Source organism: Cydia splendana, chromosome 5 (assembly GCF_910591565.1).
Source record: "Cydia splendana chromosome 5, ilCydSple1.2, whole genome shotgun sequence".
NCBI lineage: Eukaryota > Metazoa > Arthropoda > Insecta > Lepidoptera > Tortricidae > Cydia > Cydia splendana.
Window position 1 is genome coordinate 22,731,837 of NC_085964.1, and position 22,630 is coordinate 22,754,466.

Below are 22,630 nucleotides of genomic sequence, written 5' to 3' on the forward strand. Positions count from 1 at the left end.
CATACAATGCCTCAATCTTACCTATACGCAACTGCAATTGACTAGCTTCAGTTTGAGTTAATGACGACTCCTTCACTTTGCCTAGGTATGTAGTAAATAAGGTGAGTTGACCTTTATAACTGCCTCTTTTGCGAACTAAATCCTTTTCGTCAACCATTTTTGGGAAGCTGGTGTACGTACACCTTGAATGTAAACAATTTATAATGCAATTAATAAAAAATAATCCCTAGTAAAATAATTCCTGTTTAAAAATAATACAGATAAAATTAGTCCACAATACACATGAAATTAAATATAAATGACAATAGTCTCAAGTGAATAGATTAGGAGTACACGAATAACGGCAAATTAACGGTCAGAAGTTGCGTTGACAATATCACATTTTAAATAATTACAACGAACTAAATTACAAATGAATCTGACTCATATAACTACCAAATAGGTACACTTTATAATAAAATATTCACTAACCTGAAGTACACTATAAATCCTACCTATTTACACTACCTTAATAACGAGTGCTGGTCCTAATAATAAATCCTAACACACTCAACACTGGCGGATTCCGATGTCCCAGTGAATTTCTTCATCACAGCCTCGGCAGTCATAACATCCTCAGTGACAAATTGGTAATTTATAGGTATTTCCCTTCGGTCCTTCAATAGATTTTGGTTCCTTTATTTACATCCGGTTCGAAGGACCATGTTTACGGGTCTAACGGGTTTATAGTAGTGAAAAACTCCAGTTTATAAAATAAGATGTTTAATCTTCTATTGTGGAAATATGAGTATAAAATTTGACAAGCAAAAAAACAAAAGACATACGCTAACTTTTTTATAGGTAAAATTATAAGCTGCCAGTCTCTGCGAAGGTTCTATTGCATTTTCTTGCGAACACTGACAATGTATTTACGTCGAATATTTTGTTTCTATAGAAACGCCCTCAATAATATTCAACTGTTTTCGCCAAGTGAACCGTAAAAACCGAATATTTAGGTACGGTTCATTAATTATCCACAAAACAGACATCTGGTACCATCACGCTCCGCGATTGTTGCGCCATTTAGGGCCCCAGCTAAATTGGTTGTTCAATACTTACGCTATAAGATTTCCAATTTAGCAAGAACCCTAAATCACTAACTAGCATAACAGTCCCGTGTGGTGACTGTACATGAAATGCGAAAACATTTATGTCAATGACCTTTGTTTGTACAGTTGAAAGTTTTAATTTATAAGTTTTTGTACCTTGTCACACTGACAGTAGTATGAGGTCTCTAGCGACTTTCATATTGATTGTCACTGTGACAAGGTACGAAATGGGTCATAAATTAATACTTTCGACCGTACAAACGCAACATGGCCATTAGATCTTATCACGGTGTGACACAGAAAAAAATATCTACGATATAAAGCATATAAGATAATCTGCGATCACCACGTATGAGTACTTCTAGAAAGCTTTGGTGACAGTTTTCATATTGTTCTCCATTTAATAGTAGTTTATGTGACTGCTAAATAATGAAGGGCATTTATGGGTTTATTACTAACTTACACATTATAAAACAAAGTCCCCGCCGCGTCTGTCTGTTTGTGCAGTGTTTGTATGTTCGCGATAAACTCAAAAACTACTGAACGGATTTTCATGCGGTTTTCACTTATCAATAGAGTGATTCTTGAGGAAGGTTTAACCTGTGCGAAGCCGGGGCGGGTCGCTAGTGAACGATAAAAACGTTATCACACAAATGCCAAAATATGTATGTAACATGGGGTTCCTAAACACATTATAGATACCTTATAATATGTGTGTAGATAAAGCAGTGTATGTTAACATAATTAGGCATTAAAACCCTTGTGGGCCTTGTGTGATGTTTTTATGAAACTCGCTTTCAGTTCGTTTTCGTTTCATAAACCCACATTTCGAATTTTAGTGCCTTTAATTATGAAGCAGTCACATAAACTACTATAATCGTATCTATGTACTTACATTACCTACATATGAGTCGCTTAACTTCAAACTCGGGTAAATCCATCTGTCAGATTATGCGATTTTGGTATTAACAGAAGGTAATAGGGTAGATATTTGCTGTGAGGGTCGAATGGATTTACCCGAGTTTGAAGTTAAGCAACACATATTACCTATATACCTAATCTTGATCACAGAAAACCTCGTAAAACCACCATCACAAAAACGGCAATATTGTCCCGTTTAAATTGAACGTTTCTTATTAAATTGACACTAAGAGGTTGAATCCACTGAGGGGCGCCTTGATTAAAAACAAGTGATGCCACCCATATAACCATTCCAGTCGCAGAATCACAAAGTGGTAACTAAATGTCAGATGTGTCGTAACAGAGTCCACACAATGTGTCTAGAATTGTTTCGAAACAAAGTGTCGTCGCCGTGTCTACACTTTTCCGTAACAAGGTGTCGACACATTTGTGTGCACTTTGCGTGCGGTTTGCGACTAAATCTGACAGCAAATTTGTGACAGCAAATGTCAATATAAAATACCTATTGAAAACCAAGGTTTGTCAAACTACTATTAGTGTCTCGTGTGCTCGTAATTCTAGTAAGTCATCATGGGCAATGCAAATGATAATAATCGACCGAAACCATATAAACACCCAACACCCGTCAACCTTTTACAGAAAAGTTTTTAAAGAAATTCAATAAGCTACTTAGGTCAGGCAACGAATGCTCCAAAAGTTGTAGAGGGAAATGCTCGGAACACAATTTTTGACTCCGTAACTCGGTTTGACAAGTTAGGAGGTGAACATATCAAAAGTCCCCGGCCGTAGCCCTTGAGCGGGGGGAGAGAGGGGGCTTTGAAGGTCCCATTTTCCCGTTTTTCGATTATATCTCGGAAACTATGCATCTCAGCGACATGGCCACTTATACAAAATGAAAGTTAATTTAATTTGTTACAAGTTTATTCAGTCAATTTTTTCGATATGTTGAATAGTTTTTGAGATATCCGCTCTTGAAAGTTTATTTAGGGCTCTCAATTTTATCTTGATATATCTATATCAGTGAAGGTGCTAGGCCGTGTTTGGTATCGTTTTCGTATAAATCTGGGGTGCTGAATCCATTTAAGATATCACATTGACACCATTCCACAAAATAAAAATAAATCTTTTTAGGGTTCCGTACCTCAAAAGGAAAAAACGGAACCCTTATAGGATCACTCGTGCGTCTGTATGTATGTCCGTCTGAATACACAAAATAGTTCTTTACCTATAGATGACAGGAAAACCTATTAGAAATGTGCAGTCAAGCGCGAGTCGGACTTAATGTACGGAACCCTTAATACGCGTGTCCGACTCGCACTTGGCCGGTTTTTTTGAAACTCTTCTTGACGCTTAACCGCGCTGAACCGATTTCGTTGAAATTTGGTATAGAAATAGTTTGAGTCCCGGAACAGGACATAGGATAGATCTTATAACCAAAATCATCTTTTGAAGGAGTGAAAAGTGGCGTGGAAATTTGTACGGGAAATCAATAACCGCTGAACCGATTTATATGAAATTTGGGATGGTCTACATCTTTGATTTAGTTAAAAATGATGAAAAAACATGACTTCAAACCTAAACTTAAACAGTAACTTCAAGAAGTCAATTCTGAATTCCCCCCTACACCTCATTTCACACCTTTAAAGGATGATTTTTGAGATAACTTATTATATCCTGTCTCGGGACTCAAAATATATGTGTACCAAATTTAAATTAAAACTGTTCAGCAGTTTAAGCGTGAAGAGGAGTTTAAAAGAAAGTATTTTAATAAGTTTATATGTTTTTACTTCGGAATGGTGTCAATGTGATACCTTAACTAAATTTGGTACTGCGAATTTATACGAAAACGATACCAAACATGGCCTCGTAGCTTTACTGTTGTAGAAGTCAAAATAAAATTGAGAGCCCTAAATTCTTATTACTTGGCCAAACTTGTGTAGAAGGAAAAGGTAAAATAAAAGTCTTCGGCAGGAATATAAGACACAAATATATTTTTTTTTTGCGTTACTATTTCATTCATCAAATATAAACATACCTTGATTATACTATTCTAGTGAGATCCTCATAGATAAACAAAAACATTTACTTAAAAAATTACAAGGTCGAAATATCACGGAACTTGTGAGAGTAATATGTAAAAAATATAAACTTTTATGACAAAAAAAATCTGGACACAATTTAAGAATCACCCAATTGCGTCGGGGAATCATCTGTATTTTTGCTTGTTTCATTACCTCCTCACTTCTTTTTTGTCCTTTGTATTCTGTAGCAATTTGTTAGATCTGAAAATAAAGATAACTTGCGTCGTCACGGATGTCGATTTATAGGTTTTAGGGAGTGCAGAATTCGAAAACGATGATCATTTTATAATCCAAGATGGCGGCTACGTATTTTGTCATAAAAGTGGAATCCAAAATAGTCATCATTTTCGAAATCTGCGCCCCCTAAAATCTATAAAACGACATCCATGACGACTTTTATGACATAGTGCATGGCCGACATCTTGGAATCCAAAATAGTCATCATTTTCGAAATCTGCGCCCCCTAAAACCTACAAAACGATATCCATGACGACTTTTATGACATAGTGCATTGCCGCCATTTTTAAATTGAAAATGTTATCATTTTCGAAATCTGCGCCCCCCAAAACCTATAAAACGACACCCATGACGACTTTTATGGCATAGTGCATGGCCGCCATTTTGGATTCCAAAATGGTCATCATTTTCAAAATTGGGGCCCCCTAAAACGTATAAAACGACATCCATGACGACTTTTATGACACAGTGCATGGCCGCCATTTCGGATTCCAAAATGGTCATTATTTTCGAAATCGGCACTCCCTAAAACCTATATATCGACACCCATCTCGACTTTTATGACAAAGTGTTTTGCTACCATCTGCATGCAAGAAATTTCTATTATTTTTACGTATAAAAATGGCCCCCTGTCAACTTTCAATCGAGATTTAATCGATAATTTATTCGATTAATATTCAGATTAATTCAATTTCAATCTATGTTAGGTCGACTAAACTAATCGCGATTAAAATTTGAGATTTAACTTTTTTTATTCCATTAATTAGTCGAATAAACAGTTAATCGATTAATGCCCATCTCTGACCACGGCATTTTTACACTTTGAGAATATCTGAAAACAAATCAACACAAGGAGCCATTTTGCAAATCCAGTAACATACCAGTAACTTTGTTATTACTTTTGACAGCGCGTGTCATGTGTCAACACAGAGTCGACACAAAGTCGAAACATTGCAACTACTTTGTGACTGCAATATTTCTCAGCCTTAAACCATATTTATACATCATAATTAACAAGTTTCGTAGTATGTAAAGCGTTATTTCTGTTATTTAAGTATAGTATACGCATCGAAGTACTAAAAATGCTTCAAATAATATAGTTATGAACACAGGCACTGAGAAGTAAACAATTTAATTTCCGGCTAAACTAAAACAATGTGGTGGCGCGTTGATTATATTACACTTAGTTTATCAAATCACTCGAGCAGTTTAATTCCCCATAATAATTTAAGTCATATTGTAATATAAATGCAAACAATATATAATTACGTCTTGTAATCCGTTTTAGAGATGGCGTATTAATGTCACTTATTTTTATTTAAGTATTTTTCCATCTGACAGTTTCCATTTGACAGGAACAAAATGAACGAATGAACGAATGATTTTGGCATAAAGTAGTCGCAAACCCGAAACAATGTGTGCACACGGCGACCACACTTTATGTCACTTTGTGTCATGTGTCGACCCTTCCCCATTTCTGGTAACTGTGTCGACACGGCGACGACTCTGCGACTGGAATTGTGACCGAAACAGACGGTGTCGACACAAGATGTGTCAACACCGCGTCGTAACGGCGACTGGAAATGGTTGTATGGGCATTAGCATTGCTTAGCGAGTATGCTAACCAGCAAAGTCTGGCTTAGGCCACTTTAAACTTACCACACTTAGGGTATTCGAGTTTTGAACTCATATAGAAAATATAGAAATAAAAGAGTTCGTTAAGTTCCAAATTCTGTCAAAAATCCACAACAAAATAAAAAATCTTCCCATAAACGTTATATTGCATCAGTCTACCGATGTAGACGCAGATAACGAACTTAACGAAGTTTACATTTTCTGTGTTCGCGGTAGGCCTCCTGGTTCGCCAGAGCAGATGTAGAGTCCGTCTAAGCTAACTCTGCACCAACTGAATTTCCACACCTTGGCAAATGCCATAGCTTTTGTTATGAGTTTATGACATATGTAGGAGGCAAACGAGCAGACGAATCACTTGATGATAAGCATTAAGGGGCCCACTGATTAACAGTCCGCCGGACGGTATCGGCCTGTCAGTTAGAACAAAATTTTGACAGTTCCGAACAACTGACAGGCCGATACCGTCCGGCGGACTGTTGATCAGTGGGCCCCTTTACAGTCTCATGTACCTAACACCAGAGGTTCTACCGCGAACACCGAAGTTCGGAAATTGCGGGCATCTTTCTCTTTTACTCCAATTAAGGCGTAATTAGAGAGACAGAGAAAGATGCCCGCAACTTGCGAACTTCGGTGTTCGCGGTAGGCCCTCAGAGGGGTTGCAACTTTGCAAGTTTGTTGCCGTCATTTAAGATAGGAGTATTCTTTTCTGGAAGATTTGAAGGTCGTATTTTAGTCCGACTCCAGCTCGGCAAGCGTTTGTGTTAACAAACGGAGGTTGGGAGGTAAATTCCAGTACAATCCAACGGTAATGCAATTTCTCGAACCCGCCTAATGGCCCGTTCCGGAACTTTATACATTCATTACTCGAAAAAAGGGGATCGGAGGCGTATGAGCTTATGTTGATAGCTGTTGGGAGCCTAATGTTGCGCATACAACATCGTTTGAGGTACGTTCTATATTCCTACTAGTCGCTCTGTTAGTTGTAGACCTCGCGAGGCTATCTTTAGAAAAATTACACTGGAAACTAGACCATACTTGCAAGGGCAGACTCCAACCAAAACCTTAAAAGGTTTTAGTGTATAAAATGCCCGCGAGGGCCAGATCTTCCGTCGCAACTTTCGCGCGGCGCGCAATATCTTTTATTTCCCTCTATTTTCCTGGCTTTACGACCTCGATTAAAAAAAAACCCGGGCAAGTGCGAGTCGGACTCGCGCACGAAGGGTTCCGTACCATGACGAAAAAAAAACGGAAAGAAATGCAAATAAAAAACGGTCACCCATCCAAGTACTGACCACGCCCGACGTTGCTTAACTTTGGTCAAAAATCACGTTTGTTGTATGGGAGCCCCCTTTTAAATCTTTATTTTATTCTGTTTTTAGTATTTGTTGTTATAGCGGCAACAGAAATACATCATCTGTGAAAATTTCAACTGTGTAGCTATCACGGTTCGTGAGATACAGCCTGGTGACAGACAGACGGACGGACGGACGGACGGACAGCGAAGTCTTAGTAATAGGGTCCCGTTTTACCTTTTGGGTACGGAACCCTAAAAACCATTAAATTCCTTATTGCTTCATCGGGTCGTGCTGTACCCCGGTTTGACGAGGGGAAAATGTCTGGGTAGTTTTTTGCCCCCTTACTACGGTATGCATGTGACAATGACAATGACACTGAAAAGGTTTTCTTCAATAGCGTCTTTTTTGGGGTTCCGTACCCAAAGGGTAAAGCAGGACCCTATTACTAAGATTCCGCTGTCCGTCTGTCCGTCCGTCCGTCCGTCTGTCCGTCTGCCCGTCCGTCTGTCCATCCGTCCGTCTGTCCGTCCGTCTGTCTGTCCGTCCGTCTGTCCGTCCGTCCGTCCGTCCGTCCGTCTGTCCGTCCGTCTGTCCGTCCGTCTGTCCGTCCGTCCGTCTGTCTGTCACCCGGCTGTAACTCGAGAACCGTGATAGCTATTAGTTAGACAATTGATATTTTCACAGATGTATTTCTGTTGCCGCTATAACAACAAATACTAAAAACAAAATAAAAAATATTTGAGTGGGGCTCCCATACAACAAACCTGATTTTTTTCTCGTTTTTTGCGTAATAGTACGGATCTCTTCGTGCGCGAGTCCGACTCGCACTTGGCCGGTTTTTATTTTCTGTTCTTTGTTACCGTATTTATTATATTGCAGCGGCATTGTTATAAAAGCGAAGCTTTAAAGACCGGCAGTAATATACACTGATGTTCGAAGGTCAAACGTTTTTGTATCCTCATTCCGACACGAAATTGATTCAGAACAATGAATTCACACACTCGAGGAATAACGGGTTCAAGTAGGTAATTCAGTGATTTCAGTGTGTCAATGACCGTTTAACTGAGGTGGTTGGAAAGAAATGTTATTATGGTTAGGTTTGATAGCCCTGGCCTGGAGGCAAAGTTGGCTAGTTTGACAGATTTTAATTTGTACTTAGTACAGTCCACGTCAAAGATATATTTACATTTTTCGCCTTATTACGAAGGCATAAGGTGCAAAAGTGTAAACATATATTTGACGTCGACTGTACCATCGCTCACACTGTTAACTGCCCATCGGTGGACCTTATTACAAAAGACATATGGTATGATCATCATCATCTTCCTCGCGTTGTCCCGGCATTTTGCCACAGCTCATGGGAGCCTGGGGTCCGCTTGGCAACTAATCCCAAGAATTGGCGCAGGCACTAGCATTTACGAAAGCGACTGCCATCTGACCTTCCAACCCAGACAAACATATGGTGATATGGTCCACCAATGGACAGCTAAGAGTGTTACTGTTTGTACACGTACGCCGGGATTTATGAACTCAGATGTGAATATTATTCAATGACCTAGTTCCGAGGCAACACTTTTTTTATTCTAGCCTCTTTAGTGTCCTACTGAGTGCCGGGCAAGGGCCTCTCCCCTTCATTTACACGACTCCCGATTTTTGCCCGAGGCGATACTAATGCTTTATAAATTCGATAGCGGGTCTGAATCTTGTGGGCTAAGAGGTAGTCCCGGTTAATTTACAGTTTGCTATACTATCCCAACTATCCTTATTACTAGATCCGGAGGTCTGGCAGTTGTCCATCGGTGGTCAGGATGACAGACCAGCAAACCTTTCAGTTGGAAAAAAGGAATACCAAGGTCCGTGGTACGATAAATGTCCCGAAGTTTTATAAGTGAAATTTCCGATTTAAGTTTAAATGTCGTGGACACTGGACAGATCTGCCGGCCTAGCCAAGGTGGCAATCGTCATCGGTACGACAACGAAATGCTTTGTGTCTCTCTATTACTCTTCCATTTAGTGCGACACTGACAGTTGCGTTTCGACCGCTACGGAGCATAACGATTGGCATGTTGGGTACGCGGCCTGATGTTCTGAAAGATGATTCGCCAACGTACCTTATTCCGGGGTTAGCTCCCCCGTCTGTCAGTGAACTTCAGTGGACCGATGGACGCCGGCAGCTAAAGCAATTACACTCGGATCTGTAGGATCGCTTCTTGAATTCACAATTTCCTATGAGCTTGTTTATAGTTCTGTTCCTTCTTCAGTGGATCGATTGATCCAGTCAATTATATACCAACACGTGCAATTTTGAGTTTGAATTCTCTTCTCTAAATTATTCAATGGCTGAAAACATTAAAAGTGCCACGTATAACAATACATTTTGAGATTTCCAAGTTTTAGTATGATTTGCAACAATTTTGGACGAACTTACCAATTTGTCGAACTAAAGTTCATTTAGCCTATTTGTTTGAACTCTAGTCGAACATCTAATCTCATGTTATATCACTTAATCTAATAAACTTTAATTTTAGACATCAAAAACCCGTTAACTTTAATGTCCGCTTTCAAAAATCAACGACCGATCAACATTAATTACAATATCATTCAATCCATCCATTACTTCTATTCAAAAGAAATTGAGAGCAATCACTCCTACATTACTTTCTATAGGTATTATTAGGTATACTCTGCAAAATTTAGCTTTTTAAACTAACCTTAAGTCTACTTATTAAGAGCTATATTCGTGTAACTAGTATTTGAGTAAGTAAAGTGCATGAGTCAGGCAAGCCAACGGGTTCTGCAATGAAAGCTGGTTTGATTCCAGAAAAGGAGACATGTGGGCGAGCGGTCTTGCTGCGCCCACGGACTCATTATTACAAAAAAAAATTGGACAGTATTGTGTTCTGCAAATAAATGCGCGAATTTATATTCAGGGCATTCAGGCACTAGGCATTCTAGGCAAAAAACAGTGCAACCAAATCTTCGTGTTAGAAAGAGGACTAGAAAAACGTTAGCTACCAAGCTACGTCCCGGATTGTTTCTTAATATATAATATATGATCTGAGAAATGAGCCGTGTGACGAAACATTTAAGCGCAAATTGAGAAACCTTTTGTTGGATAACCCTCTGTACTCTGTAAATGAGTACATGGAATTGAATTTGTAACGACATACGTAATTTTATTTATTATTAATTTGTTGATTTGTATTTAAAACATGACATTTTGATCATATGTGATATTTTTATCTTTATTTGACATTTTAATGACAGTTACAAATGATTTACGTTGACATCGACTTTAATGTTAATTTGATTTACTTATATTCAATTGTTTGACATGTTTTTCATTGTACATGACGATCCTTATTGGGAGACACAATTAATCTTATTATTTTTAATTTATAATGTAATTTTTGACGATCATGATGAGAAGATAAACATAATTTTGACGAATGTAGCAAATTTATAGTGTAATTTTCATCTTGAAATAAAGAAATCTAAAATCTAAATCTAATCTATGGTCTGTTCTCTTTACGTATATTTAATTTAATTTATTTATTAAAAGACAACAATGGCCCATAATGGTTAGTAACAATTAATATTAAAAACTAAGTGTTAGTGGAACAATATCATAAATCGACAAACACACACACACACAGACAGCAATACAGACAGCAATAACAATAATAATCACCTAGTAGCGGTTAAAACACGCTCAAAATGCCGCATTATAGGTGAGTCGTATCGGCCCGCTACAGTAGCCAGGATGGGGTTGGAGCTAGCCCGCACTCTGCAGAGCAACGAGGCAGTTCTCTTGCGTATTATTGCATAGTAGTCGTCTGTGTGTGTATTTATATTGAGTCAATAGTTTAGGTACATTTTGTCTTTAGTTTGTCCAACTTGAAGTACAGGGTCATTCTTCATACACCATCAACTTATTTCCGAAAATAGCTAACGAGGTATCCATATCCACTGTATAAATGTTTTATTGGAACTTGAAAGAGCAGAAAAATATTTGTTTTTTGACACTAACATTCCCATCAACACCCTTTACATTTTGGCTTGTGGCAAGTACTACAAAAATACCTCCTTTTCTGACCGTCGGAGTAAATGGTACAAGTTCCCGTCCGCGTTACGTCGTTTCGTGTTTGTAGGACAGCAAGCGTTTGCGCACTTTGCGCACAACAAGGTGTGCGTTTTGTTTGGTTCAATGAACTTGGACTCGCGGTTAAGGACGTGTAAACAAAACAATAAACATAGAGGTTTATTTACGTTGTTATCACACATACCTACTAATTAAGTTGTATTTTAATTTATTATACCTATAAGTATATCCTCATGCATGAGTTGCATGACACACGGGACACAAATGAAATATTTATGTACATTCCAAGTTGTACAAAAATGTTTGTGCCGTCATATAAGTGTTTCTGTAAATCTTTATTATTGTCCCACTCATTCCATCAGATGTCTTCTCTCTCCCGCTAATATCTATTGTATTAGGGCTAATACCTAGTCAAATTGAAACCGTAGCAGTGTACATGTTGTACATGTCCATAATGAGTAATCCCTGAAACAACGGCGGGTCACGCCAGTTATGGTAATACATTTACAGTAGGTTTCTACGGATTAAGGAACTGTAACGTGTGTCATATGACTCATGTTTGCGATGATAAGTAGGTATGCCGTGAAACTGAGACAGTTGGCGAAACTATTTCTGACGTGACCATTAGATCAATTCCCAAAACAAATTCTTCCTCGATCTCAAAAATTTTGAAGTTGTGACCACATTCATATTAAGTTCACCAAAGGGTGAACATCTTTGTATTGCTTCCTTAAATTAAAAGTCTTATTATTATTAAAGATTGCTTTCCCTAATGTCTTGATAAATAATGAATTCCTTTCTCTTTGATGTGACACCCACACTTTGTCTCCGCGATTGGGTCATACAAGACAAATTGAACGGGGACTTGTACGCATCGTTTCACCATTGTTATGGAGGATTGGACAAAACAATGTTCTCAAATTAGGTTAAGAGTTATTGGAGTTGAGGACTTTCAAGCACCTATTGTATAATTTATTCAGTAAATGATGTGGGGCCTGTGGAAATACAATCCACAAAACAAAGTGAACAAAGTGAATCGAAGTTGAGTCCACTTGCCCGTTTGTTCGCATTCCTTTATATTATTTGTCTGATTTCTATAGCACTTTCTGAAAAACGATTCGCTCTACGTTGGCATTTTATATGCTTATTTTTACAAAACATTAAACTTTTCCCTATCATTAGCTGGTCATTAATTATCACATTATTCAGGAATTTATCCATGTATTTAACATGTCAAAGTCGCGTTTCATAAAAGCCGCCAGACAAACAGATTACAGGACATTTATAAATCGTGGTCCTGAAAGGTTATTATCGAATTAAAAAATACCCAAATGTTTATAAAGCAATTGAGCTATTTGACTCTGAAATATAATTGAAACGGTTACCGCGTGTATGACATCAGTGGACTCGACGGTTAATTTGTAACGGTTTCTAATTGTGCCTTCAACTAAATTGAAACCTACATATTTAGATTCAGTAGTCGATCCAGGATTTACTAGGAGGGGCTTGAAATTGCGGAAAATTTTAGTAATATCGACACGATCAAGAACAACTTCGGTTTAAAAGACGTTCTGGATCGCTTCTCATTTCGTGACCCGTTACAATACAACACAAAATTTAATCTCAATTAGGTATAACTACTTTGATTCTATGAAGTTTTTGTCATGTAAATAAATAAATACACTTTATTTTTAATTGCGAGTCTTTTTCTTAAGATCATTATAAATTATAAGATAATAATGAAACTAGGTCATTGCAATGGACAATAAAATTATAAATTCGAAATAAACCCACAATTACTGAACGACTATATTTCAGAAGCAATTATAAGGCTCCGAACAAAGTACTCCCACAGAAAAGCAATAAAATAATTTCTCAAAGTCAAATCCCAAACCTAACCCTCCGTACTATACAGGCGTGGGCCATTAATTCATACTTTATGGCTAGCAGAGGTATAAATTCGTGGAATTGCGCTTTTACTAGTTTTTTACCGTCTTTGCGAGGGTCTAATCTGCAAATTACAATCATTTTAATTATGACGTGAGTACGTGACCTTCCATGTCATCTAGAGTCTGTCTTCTGAATTAAAATTTAAGAGTCACAGCTAGGCTCCTAGCCGCCGCCATACAATCGAAGTTACCCTCTCGTTTTAAAACGACATTCTGAAATAACATGAAATTTGTCATGAACATTCATGTAACACACCTACACGTACATTCGCCATCAGATATATCGGAGCGGCCAAGGTGCTCACAAATATCTGAACACGTGTCTATAGTCATTAGACTCATGGGGATGAGGAGGCGTGTTCAGATATTTTTGAACATCTCGGCTGCTCCGATATATCTGGTGGCAACGGTATGTCCGGATGCTAGATATCTCGATAGGTCAACGTGTCGTGGTCAAAAAATACGAGATTTATAAGGCCACTTAAATATTTAAAGAGCTCAATGTTTCACTTCAACAACGTTTCGGTTGAAAGCATTTCTAATTTCAACTTCGCGCCATTTTTGGTAGAAACTTGCGAAACGCTTATTGGTTAACATTACAGAAACAATTTGTTTCTTTTTAGTCTTACAGCGGAATTTCACTTGCACTCCAGCAATTTGCTTTACAGATAAAACCCTCTGCAAATGGAATTGCCTACCCGTTATGGGTCAAAATTATTACGTCTCTAGAGAAATTCATCCAATCACATTCGCTGGAATGTGCCCAAAACGGGTGATCACGTGAAGGAAGGCCATAAGACCAACGATGTCGTATGCCAATGTGTGTAGTCCGTCAATGCTAACTTTGCACTGATTTGAATTGTAGAAATTGAGGGAGAGTCATTCATCATATTCTTCAACAGTATTTGATCCTAGAAAATTACCCATTGCGTACAAATACAAACACTGCAATGGGGTGAATACTCTATGGCGTGTGTTTCTGTAATTGTATCTCGTTCTCGCGACGGTTCCTTCGATTATTCCAGTCTACAACTTATGAATACGAAATGCATTAATCTTTGCTCCCCTTGCCATAATTGAGATGCCCATGTTCGTATATGCATTGCATTGTTGAATCTTTGAAGCTCATATGTTTACAGTCTCCGTTAGGTTGGAGTTAAGGCATGGGTTCGATTGTTGAAGGTACTGATATAATTATAAAACCACAAATACAATGACTATAAGTTCAATGGACATAACACCACAGCTTTGGAAAAACTAAAAATCTCTTATCACGTAATGTCATCAAAAATAATGCAGTAACTTTGTACGAGTAGCAATATGAGATGCGATATTTTTTCACATTTCATAACAGTCATAAACTACCGAACCTGCTCACAAATTTCACGAGAATCGCTTGAGAAACGCGACCTGCTGAGGAGAACATCTGAATATTATACAAAAGCATTTATGCCCGAGCTGAATCTCGGTCCGATCAAAAAGTAGGACTAGCTGATTTAGCTCTAATTAACCAGTTAATTTATGCAGCTGTTAATAGTGTTATGTCCCAAAATCAGCTTCGCGGAATTAGAAAAAACAGATTAGACTTGGACCGTTACATATGACTCATGAGTCAACAATAACAGACGGTTTGGATAGAAGCCGTTGACCAATGATTGATGAGATAGGCAGCTCGCTCGAAGGTCATAGGAAATGAGAATCCCGCATGAGGCCTTTCCTTAAATGGGAAATTAAGTGCTTGGAGTAATTTTTGCAGATCTATTCTTATTTCTTTTAGAGAGATTTCTTCACATTTTGATAAGTAGGTAACTATAGCATGACACGCTTAAACTGCTGAACCGAGTTAGATGAAATTTCGTGTAACTAGACATAGTTTGGGCATCGTGACAGTAGAAGGATAGTTTTTGCCTCTAACGTTATCATTGTCTCTCATGCTGACAAAGTCGCGGGCAGAAGCTATAGTTTCCTAATTGTTAACTTAATCCACTAAGATTTAGCGCTTTGAGCGCTTCCGGGAGCTATCTCTTATTTTGGATTCGGAATATAGCTCTTCTATATGCGTCCCTAAGGATATATGTATACGAATTACGCAACGTATTGATAACCCCTTTTGAGATATAAATACGCATATAGTGAAACAGTTTCTTTAGGACTTTAGGCAATAGCTGATTCAAGTATCAACGTGCTTTCTAAAAAGTCTATAAGGTAGTACATAGTTATATTTAAATGTGAAAAAATAAAATCCAACAACAACCCAAAATCAATCGATTTATTCATCATAATTTAATTTCCACTTGCGTCTTAGTTAAGACGAAACAGGAGCTGAGTTTTAAATATTTTAGGTAAATATACCCGTCTCACTAACGGAAGCGGCACCTAAAACTCTAGTGTGATAAGGACAAGGAGAAAAATCCTGCGTAAAAATCTCAAAAATCGAGGTTTCGTACTCCTCTGTTTCCTCCTCCAAAACTTAACCAATCGTAACCAAATTTGGAAATCTAAATGATTATGAAATTATGTGTGTCGGACCGTTTTGCTTTTTTGGCTAATTGATATCAGTTTTGAATGCCACGCCTCTCATTGCGGCATAGTCAATTAGGCCATTTTGGCCATTTTTGAAGGGCGCCTAGCGCCTTAAAAAACAAAAATATCAAAAAAAGCAAAACGGTCCGACACAGATATTGACAATATTAATCTGTGTTGAAAAAATCATTTCTCTAGCTTCAAAAACCACGGAGGAAAACGAGGAGTACGTTTGTATGGAGAAATGACCACTCCCGTTGGCTCTTAACAGCTTATAATAACTTTATTACAACAACAACAGCTATCTACATAACGTATCGATGTGGCGAGTGGAACGGGCAGCTTTCAGGCCGTATTGCACTCAGCGGGTGACTAATGCAATGCAGTTCGTAGTATCGATTCACGGATTCAAGCTGTCTGAAACAATTCATGCTGTTGTCATTAAAACTACACTAGTATTGACTTTTCGTCACGCGACTATAATCGATTTTCGTGTTTATGACCTGGTTTAGTTTAATATATTAAGGAGGTGATAACTTCACGTTCTGCAGATCAATCAAGTAGAGGAGTTTGAAAAAGAGATGACAAGGCGTACTATTGAGTAGCAAATAACATAATAAAGTAAAAACCATCTCGACTATCGAGTCGCATCGGCGTTAAAGATATGTTTATTATATGTATACAGGTACATATACGTACCTGACTACCTGTACCTACTCTCATCTACAATTATCTGAATCGGTTTACTAATTAACTATATTATTAGCACAATTTCCCCTTTCCCAAGAGCATCGTAACCAAAACAGCGGGACAGTAGAGTCGGTACTGTTTATTGTAATATTACCCCATTATCCCCATATCGGCCTGAGAAACAAACCGTGTTTGTCCGATAACGGCCAGACACTGTTATTAAACATTTGCTGTAAAAATCGTCCTTTGCCTGTTAACTTTGCAATAGGATCTGCGTTTATAATTAACATTTTTAGGGATGATATAATCTTCAACAAAAAATACCGAATTTACAAATTTTTTCATGGTCTGCATCAGCAGTTCCATTTTAGCAAATTATTATTTCTGGGCGTTAATGCAAGAGTGATTACGTATCTCGCTAAACTGATACCTAACCAGAATTCGAAAGTGTAAACGTAAACTGACTGTAAAAAGTATATCTTTCTATGTAAAAATATAGTTATGAAGCCACGTAAAATTCAAATTCAGATTTAGGTATATTACGATAACACGGTGATCTCATGAAATACACACCTGCAACTAACAGTTTACTTTTCTAATTCTGCATACGAGTTACATTATGTGAATATAATGACATTAATGACTGTAATTTTAGCGTCTGGATACCGTTTGTAGTTTCCTGAACTCGGAGTTGAGATTAGATATAGACGTAAAGTCGAACGGCGGTGGCCGGGAACAAATTACATCCGCAATATTGTGCGGCGAAACTTTTCCGTCTAGGCCGACAAACTGTTTGCTATTGCTGTTTGTTAGTTGTTATGTAGCAATGTTTTTAACCGTTAGAAAGGTTTATTTCGTAAACTCTGCAAGAAGGATATTCATCCAAAAATGATTTTATTTGGAACGGTTTTGTAAGTCAAGAGACGTTCTACATTAAGATAAGATATTAGTATCTTAATGTAGAACGTCTGTATTGTCTGTAAGCGAGCCGTTGCAATGAGATAGTGATGCTTGTTTTTTCCTTTATTTAATTTTAATGAAACATTTATCTATTGGAACTGATCCTTATAACGTTCTTCATCAAAGGAACACTTTTTAATGGATTTCCCCAATGAGTCTTTTAAATTGATATCAAAACGGCCGAAATTAGTGCAAAGCCCGAAGTCAATTTTTTCAACTCTTAACCTAGTTTCAGAGATGTCTGTCGCTCGAGCCTGATATCATGCTGACACTTTACAATTGACCGCAGACCGATACGGCTTCAAATATCTGGTTTCATTTGACCTGCGAGGTGCGGTCTTGTCGTCCCTTCTTGATTTGTATTACCAGATTGGAATTGGTTTTAATTTCCCTTGGTTTAATCAAGGTTTAACATTGGTTATAAATAAGTAGCTTAAAGATGCTAAAGAGCTTTGGGGAGCAGAGGGTGTCATGGTGTCAAAAATGTTCAAACATTAGATTGTCTCTCCTGAAAGCACTGAAGTATTTAAGTACAAGTTCTGCTAGAGTGGAAATGTTAAAGTAAAGTAAAAGTAAATTCTTTATTTGCATTAAATGTGGTTAACAGTAGGTCTTATTGTAATTATAAGTATCACACATTTAGCCGTATATAGCATGCAAAAATATGTACAGATATATCTTAAATAAATCTATTTACATTTCATGCAATCTCTTAATCAGTCAACAACAGTGATAACACATAAAATGATAAAATAATAATAATAAAAAGAAAATGTCATAATAAAAAGAAAATATATATATTTTTATCTTATGTCATGAAAATTTCAAGGACCCAATTTATGAAACAAGTTCTCCCAGCTTCATGGCCTACGTCAGTGAAAAAGTATTTACACCGATTTCATTTTTTTATCTTTGAAACTCGAATTAAGTCTCAAACGTTTCAGATAAGTACTAAAAAGACGACTTACTTATTGTTTGAGTCATTGAGTCGGCCTTTAGGACACTTTGTCAGGCAGCTTTATCTTGTCTATAGTCATACTCTATACCATTGCCGTCACCGAAATTCTCCATTCTCTTCTCCTGCATTGATAGCCTTCCTCATGCATACTCCGCGTATTTTTGAGCACGAGCATGTTAAGCGCACTGCGCTTGTTCGACCCGTGGCGCGTGATTCCTTTATACGGGCTCCGCCGACGGCGGTTGTCCCGACGTTTTTATGGCGCCACGCTAAGGCTCTTTTACTGCACGCTTTTAAACGAACAGATGTTATGACTTACGGAGATTTAACTTCAATGTTAACTCGGCTCGAAAAAGAATATTCATTGTAAAAAGTTCAACTCATTTTGTTGTTAATGAGTTAACTTTTTCTCGTCACACGTTGCTATGGTTACGGTCTCCTGAATCACTCTTAAAATTCTAGGTTTTTCGTATTTAAATGAACCAAACTTGCATTTTATGGTAGTTATAAGACCTTTCCATAATGGGACATCTACTGAGCATGTTAGTAGAACATGGTACAGCAGTTCTTCTAACAATCTATGCTACTATTGTCTCCTCGCTGATGGGACAGAATAACAACAAGAAATTGTTGATTGACTCTAATGTACTTCTTGAGATACTTATTCTTCTTTTTGGTATAAGCAAAGTTCCATACATGATAGTAACTCATCAATCGCATAATAATGCCTTTTTTTATTCTTCCCTTCTGTATTATAACATTGTTTATATAAAGAAAAGTTCATAAAGTGTCACTCGGTTTTCTAAATTACATTTTAACAGTTGACAGTTACGTGACGCATACAATCGTGTCAGATCTTATTAGGATCGAGTCACCCTTTGAGATTGAATCCAATAGCGCAAAACAAACAACCGCAATAAAGACGCCGGCAATACAAAACGAGCGTCATTATAATACAGCAATATTACCCCTCAGAACCGACCCAACTTGATATTGAAATTCATATCGAATTGATGTTTCGCCAAACCTACGGGGCCGATACCCCTAAGTATGGATTTCTTTTTAATATTAATGAGATAAGCGATGGCCCTATTCGCCCTACAATGTGCCACTGACGGAATAGAAAATTTTTCGTCTCTATTAACCGGCTCATTTAAAGCCCCGATTTGAATTACAAAACGTCTTGCCTAAATGATTCGCGTAATGTACCATAAATTCATTTTCAGAGACGCCTCCTTCATTTTTCTCCGATAACCTTGCAAAGTGTCGCCATCCAGATGCGGAAAATCTGTCCCCAAGGTAGTTAGTGAGTCACAACCATATGCTGGCACGATTGGATTTCTCCCTAAAATAATATTGGAAGTTATATGTTTATTTAGTCAACACTGTCCAACTTTATGCAGTTTCATCTCATTAACGCCGCGCGATCTTAAGTTGAAATTAATGATCAAAGATCACTTGATCAAATAATTTTGTTTTGAAGTCCTTCGTGAATATTAATGACGCACCCTTCGAATTCTGATTATTTATGTCTGAACGTGATGTTCATCACAACGAGAATAATCCCAATTCCCAACAGTCAGGTTCTAATTAATATCTATTTTTTAAAGAAAAATCGTGCTGCCGTTCGTTGACTTATCTCATTAAGTATGTGTGGCATAGCACACATTTTCAATACTTACCGAATTTTCTTGATCATCATTTCCATAAGCACGGAAAGACATATTTCGTACTTAATATTCTTGAAAGTATCTCGTTCCGCAGTACACAATATGTTGTTCGAGTTATTTGACTCACGTATTTTCTTGTTTTACTTCATGTACAGATATTAGATTGTCATTTCTAGAAGTAATCCTAGTAAAGTATCTATTCATCAAATTTCGTATTAAACTGTGTAGTAAGAAACAGCGCTGAACGGTATTGTTTTAGGCTGTGTTCCTGTCATAACGTCATGTTTAAACAAAGCCTAAAACGAGGCAAAATCGATACGGGTAGAGTCGCAGGCGGACGCGCGCCGCCGCCTCCAAATTATATTCTTAGCCAAATCCAGCCGGCACGTGACTCAACTTGTTGCCGCTCTTTGAAGGAGGAAAGTATACATTATGCACCGCTAGCGCTAGTATATAGTATAATAATAGGTTGAGATGGAATTATTACTGTCGGTCCCACGTTGGGCGCCACTTGATTTTAATTTAAGTTGGCGACATAATAACCTTTGTCACAAAGATGTTTAATTTTCAATACAAGTGCCTTGTTTATCTCTTTGGTCTGAAATTTGTTTGTATGGTTTTGTTAAGTTACATTTTCACGAATGTGAAGATGTGAACACAGATATTAAATACACTTTTTTACACTTAAACTTTCACTTAAGGAATTTCATTTATATTCCGACGCAAAATAAAATTTAAAAAGTAAAATAAATCCTGTGTTAGAGTAAAATAATGACAAAGTTTTTTTATTGACTTTCTTATCGTAGCTTTTATAAATTTACTCTGTGTTAGTCACCGTATCCCCCGGGTATCACAGACAAAGTTTTATTGAGGAAGCTAATTTATCACCGCCGTGATATCATCTTCCTACTGCATACTAGGGGTTGACAGGCTTTACGTTTTATGTGTTTTTGATGGAGTGTTACCCAACTTAAAGAGTCTTCAACTTTGGCTATCAATGAAATGACACATTCGGTTCCTTGTCGCGTATCGTAGCAGTGATTCCGCGTTGTGATACTTTTTTAATTTCCTTAATGAACGTAACAATTAGTTGTTGGCTGCGATCGCAACGGGCAGTCAGTCAGGCGGACGCCACGAGCGGTATTCCCGTAGCAACGTGTATGCAACGCCTGTGTGCCTCGGTGCTGGAATTTCCAGTTATTACCGCAGGGGGAAGCGGTCTTGGGGTTGTTGGCCGCATCGATCCGCCGCACCACCGTGTTACCGGTGCACGAGGTTATACCACCAACCACTGCAGTCCTTACGTCTTCCCCTACATCAAAATTAAGAAAAAATATGTATATCAAACCGGAAAATTATTCGGTTCAGTGAGAAACCTAACTCACTCCCCGGCAGTTAATCGGAGCGACAATTTTAAGCGCTGCGGATGATTGAGAGGGTGTTAGTGAATTCATTGATGAAGGATGTCGAGCACCGGAAATCAATCGGAAGCAATTCGAGTGGCGAAACAAATTCAGCGTGGCTTGCTGGCCGTTAATTGGCTGCGGGCGGCGGCGCCGAGACGGCGGTGGAACCTCCGCATGGTGCCCCCTCCGACCTCCCCCCACTTGCTGTTTTTATGGGCGAGGAGCCCGTCGAGACCCGCACGAGTCTGGGCGGCTCTTAAATTAGTTTTGTCTACCCCGACCTTAGGCCTCCCGGCTGCGAATTGAGTTTGCTTTCAGTAAACTGAAACGTATTAGCCTTTCATGTTACTTTACAGTTACACCCGCCTCTTCTGCGCCGATGTGAGCACCAGCTTAGGGTGTTTGCAAGAGTTTACATTAATGCTTCCATAACCATAAAAGAAAAAGGTGCAAGGGTTGGTCCGTCTCACCATCGTTTCACGGGAACGCGTAACGTAATAGATGTCGCGGGTGACATTATTTTTCCATTTGGTAGGCTTATTTTCTTGTACGAGTTATCAAGTTAGGTTAGGGGCGGCAGCGCATGGGGTGGCGGGTGGGTCCGTAGGGCGGGCGGCGAGGCGCGGGGCGTAGCTATCGACCGACACCCCCCGGCGCGGCTCAGTTTCCGGGCGAGAGTCGCGCAGTCCGCCCGCGCCGCGACTCGGTTCCGTTAGATAGTCAATTTGAATCCTTCATCATGCTGATAGGACTCGTTCGGGACTCGGTGCTGCAGTGCTTCTGCCACTCGTGCAGAGCACCGGTCCTGCCTGCAGGTTGGGAGTCGGCCGGACGCCGGTCGTGTTGTTCCGAGCCGGCGACGCCGGCCGCTGTCACAACGGAGACTAAAGCCCATTTGTTGACTGTTTAGATAGCCTTACACATAAGATAAGATCTTCGTTAGTATTAATTTTCTTCCCTTTCCAGAAGAGTTGTCAATCTTTTCTTTAGCTACGAGTAATTGGATGATCTGGTCTTTTACGCATGTAACAACGATTTTGGTTTTAATACTGGAAAAGACAAATTACAAATACGTCGTTGTCGTTAATGTCTTAATGGACTAATATCTAATCTAA

The 22,630-nt window shown here is 38.4% G+C and overlaps 1 protein-coding gene across 3 annotated transcripts in view; it reads left to right on the forward strand.

Moving 5' to 3' along the window:
* Positions 1-22,630, forward strand: part of LOC134790964 (stathmin-4) — a 62,340-nt gene that overhangs the window by 19,162 nt on the left and 20,548 nt on the right. The window contains exon 1 of one of the 3 annotated variants that reach the window (XM_063761992.1): positions 22,168-22,330. The exons of 1 other annotated variant lie outside the window; for it this stretch is intronic. In XM_063761992.1, the coding sequence (XP_063618062.1) occupies positions 22,255-22,330 (76 nt within the window). In that variant the 5' untranslated portion in view covers positions 22,168-22,254. Of the gene's footprint in view, positions 1-22,167; positions 22,331-22,630 lie in introns of those variants that run through there. One more of the 3 variants, XM_063761990.1, reaches the window with a different exon arrangement.